This window comes from Taudactylus pleione, unplaced genomic scaffold, assembly GCF_031769625.1.
Source record: "Taudactylus pleione unplaced genomic scaffold, aTauple2 ptg000279l, whole genome shotgun sequence".
NCBI classification, from domain to species: Eukaryota; Metazoa; Chordata; class Amphibia; order Anura; family Myobatrachidae; genus Taudactylus; species Taudactylus pleione.
In genome coordinates, this window is record NW_028284681.1 from 1728777 (window position 1) to 1739584 (window position 10808).

General features: G+C 43.1%; 1 protein-coding gene across 3 annotated transcripts; it reads left to right on the top strand.

Moving 5' to 3' along the window:
- The first annotated feature begins 2125 nt into the window (after nucleotides 1–2125).
- Nucleotides 2126–10246, top strand: ZSWIM1 (zinc finger SWIM-type containing 1). 3 transcript variants are annotated; one of them, XM_088481916.1, is made up of 4 exons: nucleotides 2126–2308; nucleotides 2838–3051; nucleotides 5154–5288; nucleotides 9588–10246. In XM_088481916.1, exons 2-4 carry the CDS (start codon nucleotides 2838–2840, stop codon nucleotides 9686–9688), a joined length of 450 nt encoding a protein of 149 aa, XP_088338042.1. In that variant the 5' UTR covers nucleotides 2126–2308; the 3' UTR covers nucleotides 9689–10246. The 3 variants fall into 3 exon arrangements, with proteins under 3 accessions (XP_088338042.1, XP_088338044.1, XP_088338041.1); XM_088481918.1 differs by lacking the exon at nucleotides 9588–10246 and adding an exon at nucleotides 6260–7823; XM_088481915.1 differs by lacking the exons at nucleotides 5154–5288; nucleotides 9588–10246 and having other exon boundaries at nucleotides 2140–2308; nucleotides 2838–4924.
- Nucleotides 10247–10808: the final 562 nt, after the last annotated feature.

The following is a 10808-nucleotide window of genomic DNA, read 5'->3' on the forward strand; positions in this document are numbered from 1 at the left end:
GTTTGTGTAGGAATATAACCTATGTGACCAGCATACAACATAAGTTCAACCAGACTCGTGCACCCAGTCACCTCCTTCCCCATATATACCCTCAAGCCTACCGCCCCTTGTGTCTCTCCAGTCTCCTTTCTTTGAAGTCTCCTGAGCCATGTCTTTCCAACTTCCTGCACCAACACCTCAGCCTCCTGCGCCATCACTCCTGCCTCCTGTCCCCTATCTCCCCATGTGTCTTAAGCTTTCTGTTCCCTTGCATCTCTCCAGCCTCCTGCCCTGTAACTCCAGCCTCCTGCCCCAGCACTCCAGTTTTGTTATTCCAGCCTTAACCTCCCTCCCGTGTCTCTCATCCTTCCCCTCCGTGGCCCTCAGACTCCCCCTCACCCTGTTTCTCAGCCTCCCCCTCACTCTGTCTTTCAACCTCCACCTGTTTCTCACAGCCTCCCACTTTGTGTCTCTAAGGGGTAAACTTACTAAAGTGAGAGTTTTCAGAAGTGAGTTTTAGAAGAGATGTTTCCCATAGCAACTAATCAGATTCTAGCTATTATTTTCTAGAAGGTGCTAGTTAAATAGATCTTATTGGTTGCTATGGGCAACATCTCTTCTAAAACTCACTTCTAAAAACTCACTTTAGTAAATTTACCCCTAAGCATCATTGCCCCTCATCTCTCAGTCGGGGACTGCCGGGAGTAGGACAGGGCGTGTGCTTTCCAGTCGCAGTGAACCGTCAGATTTTCTCTAAATACCCCAATTCTCTAGAGGCAAAGCTACCAGACATCATGTATATATAATGTATGAGGACAGTGTTATAGGAAAAGTACACACACATATATGTAACATGTCCATGTAGATGGCACCCTGAGAGCTTGTACCAACAGACACGCATGTCCTATGTGTCTGGTGTCCCCGTGACCACTCCTCGTGCTATTCCTACCTGCCCATGCTGCTCTGCTCGATCACTGCCTGGAGCCTGCTCTGCCTGTAGGACACACATCTCACTGCTCCACCCAGCCTAATCATTCACTGGCAGGAGGGGGATCCAGGTAACTCTTTCCCTGACAGACTCTACAGGCAGACGACGCACCCCAGTAACCACTGTGACCAGTGAATAGTGATGTATCCACTGCCAGAATACCAGGGATCACACGTGGTACTTTCTGATGGGGGCTGGTCCTCTGAAATATGCCCGCCGCTCGTCTCATGCACACAGACACAGCCAGGGGACACCTGCTGCAAGTCACGCTCTAGTGCCCGGATCTCTACCCAGATTCCTGCAGCAGCGTGACATGACCGGCTGCTGGTTGCTATATTGACGGGAAGCTCTGTCCTGCAGCAGCCAGGTCTGTGCTGCTCTGTCTGCTGGATTCACCAGTGACAGGGGGTTGTTAGGACCAGAGGGGGACAGTTTAGTTAAATTTACATTGACCCTCATTCCGGAAGAAGCGTACAGCTCGTCTTCTGTAATCTAAAGCTGGGTACAAACTTACCGATGTGTGTACCCAGTGATGCGATGCCTGATATTATCAGTCAATGCAGTGACTGCCTGCCCAATATGTCGAGCACCGGCTCCATCCACTATGCCGGCATCCGCATGTAGGGCCGATGTAATGACCCCGATGAACGACCCGCGGGAGCGCACATGGTTGCGCATAGTGGGTACACACTGGCCGATGTGGACGATATGACGGCCTAATCCGCGGGATCTGGAGACCTATCCTCTAGTGTGAACCTAGCTTTACTGTATAGCCAGAGGACGAGCCCCACTCCAAGAATAGTATCCTTAAGCGAGACGTAAGGTGTAAATTGGGTTGAAGTTGCCTAAAGGATACATGAAAAGGGGCAGACTAGATGGGCCAAGTGGTTCTTATCTGCCATCAAATTCTATGTTTCCTCAGCAGCAAAGGGGTTAAACATGCCTCTCACTGTCCTACAGGTTTTCTCAAGCATATCTTTCTGCACAGCAGATTAGTATTCCACATTACACTTTTTAATAGTCAAGTTTCGCTGCAGTGCTATCAGCTACACAGGCCCAGAAACTGTTCTAGCAGCCAGCCATCCCTGTGCTACCCTGGAGTAGATACAGATAATACACACAGCAGCACGGCCCTCCCTCTCTCCCAGTCCCTCTGTGTATCATGTGACTTCTACTGCAGTCACCTGACCCATTGCCGTTAGAAGAATGCTAACCTCCTAGTAACCCGGATGTTAATGCTGCCTCTGCCGGGAGTTTACAGCTGGCTGAATCCCTAGAGCTGTCTGCATGTTAGGGGCTGGGGTAATTCTCCCAGTATAGTGACACCGATCACCGTGCGAGGTAAATGCAGGAGTACACACATAGATGTTTCTGCTTCTTTATTTTCGTATATTATCAGGGGAGAGGGACTGCTTCACCTATCTAACTCATTAGGAAACATTTTTTTTCGAGCTGTTGCTGAACTACAAGTTCCAGCATAGCCTGCTAGCAAGAGGCTGGAGGAGATGCTGGGATTTGTTGTTCAGCAATACCTGGGAAGACACATGTAGTCTGTTTAATGTTCACTTCTATTTGTAATGAATAGGCACACATGAGTAAAATATTTGTGTTTTTGTTTGCAATGGTGGATGCTACAGTAATATGCGCTATATATAGCAGCCTGGATATTTATGGCTATCCTGGTTGTAGGGAGTATATATGCACCACATCAATTTAATTCTTAACTAGCTAGAATTTACATTTATTTACATTTATTTTCTGCACATCGGGGATATAGTAGTTGGACTGCATGTTACTAGGAAATAGTTGTGATGGTTTGAAAAGATAACTAGCGAGCAATTTCCTTATTAACGCTAAATCTTTTTGCTAGATGGAGAATATTGAAGCACTGACATCTGGAGCCATTCAAAAAAATTCTGAGCTCTTTAAGAAGATTTTGGAAAAAGACCCTGATGCGCACATTGGCTTTGAGTTAAACAAAGAATCAAGCTCAAACCTGGAAAATGTCAGCCTCCAGACCAGCTTGATGAGCAAAGTGTTTGCTCATTTTCCTGAAGTGTTGCTGATTGTCCGCTCCCACAATAGTAAGCAAAGAGCTCTTTATACTTTTATGGCTGATGGGCCACGCCTTGGTCCATTATATGAAATGACAAAAATTGTGTATATAGCTGTGCCTAAGGATGAGACCCATAAGGGCCTTGCACAGATGTTTAGAGTTATGAAAAATTTTAACCCCTGCTGGCCTGAAATTCGCATATTCCTGGTGGATCCTTACTTCAAAGGGGCTGATGCTATTCATGAGGCGTTCCCTGCTGCCGAAGTTGTTCTTTCCGCCTTCCATGTCTGCAGACACATCCAGCAAACCATCTGTCACCTATCCTTACCCGACCAGACTGAGCTTTTACTGGTAGATGCTCTGAAAAACACAATGTGTTCAGCAACTGAGCCGAATCTAAGAAAATTGCACATGATTTTACACCAGTTCTTGAAGCCCAGTATGTTAACGCAGTTAAAACCAGCCTGGCTTCTGGTTGATCGTATCTGGGCACTGCATCGCTGGAGACGTTGGAGTGACTGCTTTGTGTACTTCCAAACAATGGAAGCTATGAGTCGTGATTTCAATGATCTCTACAGCAAAACCTGCTCTTTATACTCCACTATCAGTGTTTTGACTAACTTACTCGAGCGGCATTCTTTGGGCCGAGCACTGCCAGAAATACGGGCCTGCAGTCTTAAAGAGTTAGCATTACTGAATAGCAAAAATATGGGGATTGAAACTACAGTGCCAGAACCTGAAATGCAATTGGAAACTGCAGCAATGATATGTGAGTCACTGAATGATGTCTGCATCCCTGCAGCATTCGAGCTATGTCAGAAAGAGCTGGCTGTCGCACAGGAGTCAGTGCGACTGATTGGGACCAATGAAAACACAGTTAATATTCAGCTGTTTGAGAACCCCAGTGAAGTTAGTTGGGGAAAACCTAAGACCTGTACCTGTAGCTTTAACAAATGCCTAAAGCTTCCTTGTCGCCACATCTTAGCTGTGCTCCGTGCCGATGAGGATGTACTACACCCAAATATGCTTTACAAACCCTGGCAGAAAGATACTGAAAGTTTTGAATCTATGGTTCCTGTGTCATCTGACACCCTGGATATATTAAAGGGGGATAGGCAAAATGTTCCAGAAAAACAACTGTTTGTTGATTCCATGACCAGCCAAATCTCACAATTATTAGCAGAATGCAGTGATGACGTATTTCAGAAGCGATACAATACTTTGAGGGAAATAGCAGATGCATGGATTGGGCCTTATGAACAAGTGAAGCTATAGTCTGGGCTATATGTTACTGTGTTCATTTGCTCTGCCATGCTCTAGATGAGGCATACTTATAAAGCATGTACAGTAGGATTCACTTGTCATCAGGTCTGGTTTTCGAGGTAACAAGCACTCTACAGAAGCATTTGAATTTGAGGCAAGTCTTACACCATGAGGAGCTCTTTACTAATGTGAGATTTGTACTGAACAAAAACATTTTCGCTATGACTATACAATGTGTTGGAACAAGTGTTTACTTTCCAGAACCACAGTGTAATCAGTCCTGGCCAACCTGTGGCTCTCCATCTGTTGTGAAACTACAAGTCCCAGCATGCTTTAACAGCTGATTGGTGGAAGGGTATGCTGGGACGTTTAGTTTGACAAGAGCTGGAGAGCCACAGGTTGGCCAGGTCTGGTGTAACTATATAGTGCACATAATTCGCACTAGTCAAAACATGTATATATTTAAAGTTTTGTATGCTGAATGGCCTACAAGAAAACATTTCCTCACCTGAGCTGAAGGTAGATCCGATTCTTTCTTTTTTTAATTACTGGAGAATGTACATTTTTATACCTCGCAGTTTAAAAAGTGACCAAATGTTATTTTCTTGTCAGTAATAAAATAAATCACATCATTCAGGTATGTTTTGTGATTGAAAATGTATTAGCAGCCATTAGTTCTGATAATTTTAAAGAGTTATTGTCCATCTGATGAATGGCTGAAACAGGCTCTCCTCTCTTGCTTTGACTGATGTTAATGTGGTACACGTGTTCCTCTCAGCACTTACTCTTCAAAGCTTGTTGCCAGCCTGAAATTTCTCTGCAAAAACTCCTGAGCTGCTTTGATCATATCCTCTTGTCTTATTCCAGGAACAGGCACAGTGGGAATACCTGCGACCATCATGGCTAGGGCCAGTATACATATATCAGATGATGGTGAAGATCCAACAGCATCTAAGTCTCCGTGTTCATTCCCTGTGGTTAGCATTAATTTAGCAGCATTGGGTACGTTCCACATTAAAACGGGTATATTCCTGTGATGGTTTCTGGTCAATGTTAGAGCTTCTTCATAAATGCCTTCCTGAATATGTCTTACAGGATTTGAGTTATGCACCAATGTCATAGGCTCATAGTAGTGCTGCCTAAACATGCCTTCACGCGGGAGCCCTGGGTTCTCTCTAATATTTGCCATATACAGCCAGTGGCCCTGGCTAGCTGAGTTGTACATCTTGCCAATTCCTTTGGAAATATGGTATGATATGCCAGTGGATTGAGCTGTATATGGTGGCACTCAGTGGACAGTGTGGCTGTCAGGTAACCACTGGCTAAAGAATGTATTGTTTCCATAGTAACAGTTACTAAGGAAACAAAATACAGTACGTGGTAAAGATATAAGTGTATTGGTGCAGAGAACAACTAAATCAGGGTGATATTTTTATAGTAGTGATAAAATAGCCACTATTTGAAATTAATATATATCTCAAAGACTGAGGGGTAGCTGTAATAAACCTTTCAGAGAGATAAAGTGGATGGAAATAATGTATCAGCAGTCAGCTCTTAACTGTCACTTTACAGGAGCCCTGTGTTTGAAAAATGAGTTAGGAGCTGATTGGTCGGTACTTTCTATCCTCTTCTCCAATGCTTAGTACATAGGCCCATGAGTATTTTTGAGCTTCATAATGTACATTAAATAACTGATGTTCTTTATATGTCCAACTGCTCCCTCTGTCCTGAAGTTGGCTGCCATGTTAGGAAGGTTTAGCTTCTCTAATGGAGTCTGAGTTGTGCAGAAATGCACTGTGTGGAATGGTGGATTTATGCCCTTGGTTAGGTCCAGCGTTGTCAAAGTAACTCTCCTTACTGCATTCTTCATTTTTTAATCTGTATAAGATCCCATGTCCTAAAGATGTGGGAGGAGCATCAGCTTTTCTGTGGATGAGTGAGGATTAATACTTTCATTTTTTATCTAATTGCAGTGGAAAACCAGGTCATCTCTGAACACTATATTTTATTTCTGATTCATATCTGAAAATGTCAGTTGTGTGGTTTATTGGTCCTTTCAGTAGATAATTGGAGACATTGAAGTGCACAGAAAATGTAATGTTGCCTATAGCTACCAAGCAGGTTTGATTTGTTTTTACTTGTGCAGTTTAGAAAATGAAAGCAAAGATCAGGTTGCTCTGGACAACATCTTTTTTCACAGGATGATGATTCTCTATATTGCATTATTATGGGCATACAGAAGCCACAGACTAAGTGGTGTCACAGGGAACTGCTTCCAGCCAGGGGTCACGAAAAGGCAGGGGAGAGCCAATCTGCATTAATAGCTCAATTTTATAGTGATCTGTGCCTAGTTGGCATATCTGCTAGCATGTGATCATTATTATAAGTGACCAAGCTTGGGCTTTCCTCGCATTATGACATGGGGAACCCACACTTGGGTTTATGAGTAGGCAGTTGAAGTTAGCTACCCATTAGCTCAGCTCTATGCCCTTCCTAATACTTTTTCTTCTTCTCACAGTTGTTAAGCATTACAATTTGTGAATTCTGTTTGTAAGCAACACGATATTGATGGTTGTCATCACATTAAATATAAGGATATTTTAAGGATCTCCTGAACTGCCATCTCTACTCAGCTGCTGGTCCCACTGAACGCAACTCTTAGAATCCTGGACCACATCACAAAACTGAGGAACTGCCTCCTCCATTATCCCCAGTCAGCAAAGTAAAGTAGCTGCCACTTATTCCATTGACCTGTATAACTTGGGCAAATTATTCCCCTCCACTCTCTACCTACTGTAGCTAATCCACATTCCCCCCCATCTCTTGCATCACTCCACCATCCTTCCATCTACCATCTACTCTGCTCATTTTACCACACTTATCTTGTCTCCAGCATCCTATTTCTCACTCCACTATTCTTATTATTCACTGTTTCCTTCCACTCTAATCTACACTCATTAACTGTTTTGTGTCCTGCACCCACCACACTTGCTAGCCTTCTTACGCAGAAACAAACCACACACACCTCATCTTGCATGTCCTGTTTCTTGCCCTTCTTCTAATCATGGCTGCCAAAGACACTTCACATATTCCTGGCAACCCTGCAATCCCCAATATCTGCTCTTGCCCTTCGTTCCACCACAAACATTTCCATCTATCTCATACTCCTATAACCTTATTCAAGTGTATCTACTACCCTCCTCTTTTTCCTGTGCAGTATGAAACCTGAGATCTGTTTGTAACATCTCAAATTCATCCATGATCAATTAATAAAAAAAAAAAATCACTCAAAGCAACTTGCCATTACATAAACTGGCTTACCTCCAATGATGCCTCTGCTGCTCACTCCTATGGGGAACTCCACCTCTGCTACATTTCCAGTACTGGAAACAGACAATGTGGTGGAGCATGCACTCTACTTTCTCCGTACTACACATTCTAACAGTGCGGAGATACTTACGGCATAAATTAATGAACAGTGTCATATATTAGTGTTCACTCTAGGTCCGGCGCCGAAAAAGGGGGTTAAGTCACTCTTGGGGGCGAGCCCGGCATATCTGCCCTCAAGCTCTCCCTTCTCTGTGTGAATAGATGGCGTGCACATGCATCTATTCACTGGCGGTGATCGCCGCACTGCTATTTTTTCCCTACCCGCCATGTTTTAGCAGGGCACATATGTGTGTGTGTGTGTGTGTTCACATATTTACATTACATTGACTATAAATAATTTGATTTGATGCTGGACCACCAGCCTGAGGCACCCCAGGGTGCCACAGCGCGCAGTTTGGGAACCACTCGGGAAACACTAATATATTAAGAGAAAAATTAGCAATGTATGAAGACTGTGGGGGCGATTCAATTTTTCATCCGGCGGCTATTTTTTTTAAGGCGCCCGTCTGAGCGCAATAGCCGCCGGCATTTCTGTTCTCACACTCAGGAGGGTGCAAGCAAAAATGTGCAAGAAATCTGTGGATAGGGCTTTAGACAGGTTTAGCCGTTTTACATGACTAAACCCAGTCTAATAAGACGTGAAGAGGGCGATAATTAATGAGCGCCCAGAAGAATCGAATTGCAAAACTGCGCACTCATTAATTGACGCCCACGCAACAATTGAATCTCCCTCTGTGGATAAAATGACCACTTCAGCTGTCATAACCTACATTTGCAAATGTGTAAAATGCAATTTAGCGCAGACAGAAGTAAATAATGAGATAAAGGGCCTGAATCAGAGGTGCACGCTATGTCGATGCCACACGCAAGCGATCAATGTTTTCAGACTGCACATGCCTCTGAGTCACACTGCGCAAGCATCCCGATGGTTACTGCCGCAATCCACTGAACTTGGTAACAGATTGGTGGCTAGCCAGAGATGTCAATATGGTAACAACAATATGACTGGATCCTGGTCTGACATTAAGGCAAAGTCCAGCTATTTGCGTACAGCAAACACTGTTTTAAAGCTCTATCTTGGGAAAAAAAGGGCACAGAGGGATGTTTTCTTTCAAACCTATATGTGCATAGACAATTTGTAAAGAATTGATTTTCCTACATACAGATGTGTCCACATACAACTATCCTCCGTGTGCTACAAGTCGCGTTACACAACGTGTGATTGCCCTGTGACTCAGTAGTGCAGAGCGTATTTTCGGTAAAACTTTTTAGCTTCAAATGTGTCTTATTCGCACAGTGGTTAGCATAGAACGCACAAGCAGCTTCTGCTTATTAAAATTATATGCGGCATGCATATGTTCCGTGTGCGACTGCGGGTGCATCTACATGCGAAATGCTATATTACAGTGTCAGCGGCCATGACACTATCGTAGCATTTCACATGCAGATTCACCGGCAGTCGCACACAGAATATAAGCATGCCGCATATCATTTTAATCAGCAGAAGTTGCTTGTGCATCCTATTCACACTGTGCAAATAAGATGCATTTGAAGATAAAAAGTAGCAGCAAAAAACGCTCTGCTCTACTGAGTCATGGCATGGCGCGACTGGAAGGACTGTTTAACGCACAAGGAGGCTAGATGTATGTGGACGCATCTGTATGTCAGGTTCTGCAAAATATTCAGATTTCAACTTAAAATTAATAACAGACATAATGAATATCTGTTTGTACAACAGTGCTTTTTGTCTGGCTTATGTGCTTCTCCTGTGCTGTGTAAAGGACATGATTACAATGAATGAATAATAACGCAGTGCGGGTGGTTTTGGCTTCAAAGCTTGTGTTTAGGGGGTTGACTGGTGTGTAGGTATTTTAAAACAAAATCCCAATACATTTTTTTTTTTTTTTTTAGATAACAAGATAAAAATGTCGTTTTCAGGAAAAGGACTAGAAGGAAAGAATAACAAAAAATTAAATGTGTTTTATATTCTTGTAAATCTCTATCATCGTTAGTTCTAACCACATTGGGTTCCAACTTCCAGATACTATGACATTGGTTCATTTCCAGCACAAAGCCAGTACAATGATCCTGTGGAAAGCAAAACTAAGTCTTAACAATACATTTGCATAATTAGCATGACATACGCCCTTCAGGTAAATTATATGTGAGGTGCCATTGGTCAAAAAAATGGCTCCAATTACTGTCCCCATATATATTAAAAATAGGCTAACCTTTCATTTTATGTGCAATCTTCCCAGAATGCCTAATTTCCAGAAAGAAAATTAGATGTTCAGAAAGAAAATAATTACACTTCTCAGACTTAATGCCTTCCAGTTTAATGTATTCTGGAAAAAGCAGAAAGCAATGTTTTTAGGCCAACTTTTGCTTGACCAAAAAAATACTTAAATACAAATAGCCAGCTTTATGCAAAAAAGAAAATAAGTATTTAATACTCACAGACTCCCAGAGGAGTAGGCTTATGCTCCCGCATCCCTCTTCCAAGTGAAGTCTAATGATGAAAAACGCCTGCCCACCCTACACCCACCCCCCCCACACACACACACCACACACAACTTCCCCAGCTCACAGTGATCAGCTACATCCCTCCTCTGGGAACTCTCCCAGAGAGGAACATTTTAAGGTTGACAAATGACTAAAGGTTAAGTTGTGGGGCGATTTCATTGTAACACATATTCTGGTGCATTTTTTTGCTCCAAACTTCTGATTTTACTGTAATGCAGTTTGGAGGTTGAAGCTTGAAATTGCGTCCTATGTGTGGCGGATTTCAAAGTACTAAACTACCGGCTATTTACCGCAATGCCTCAGTCTTCAGCAGCAAATTTGTTTCTGTGTAAACATGCCTTTTTCCTGTCCGATTTCAAATGACTCTCAAAACGTGGGATTGTGGCATCTCATTGGTCCTTTTCTTTGACAGAAATCTAAGGAAAAAGAGGTGATTCAAGGACAATAGAAAAAAAAAAAAGGTGTTTCAATGTGTGGCACTCTTGGACTGGTTGTATCTGATAGTTATAAAGTAATAGATACACGTACTCTAGTGACCTAAAGAGCTAAAGAAAACCATGAACCACATGTTGTAGCTGCCGCCAGCAGTCATCATGATAATGCAAGGCC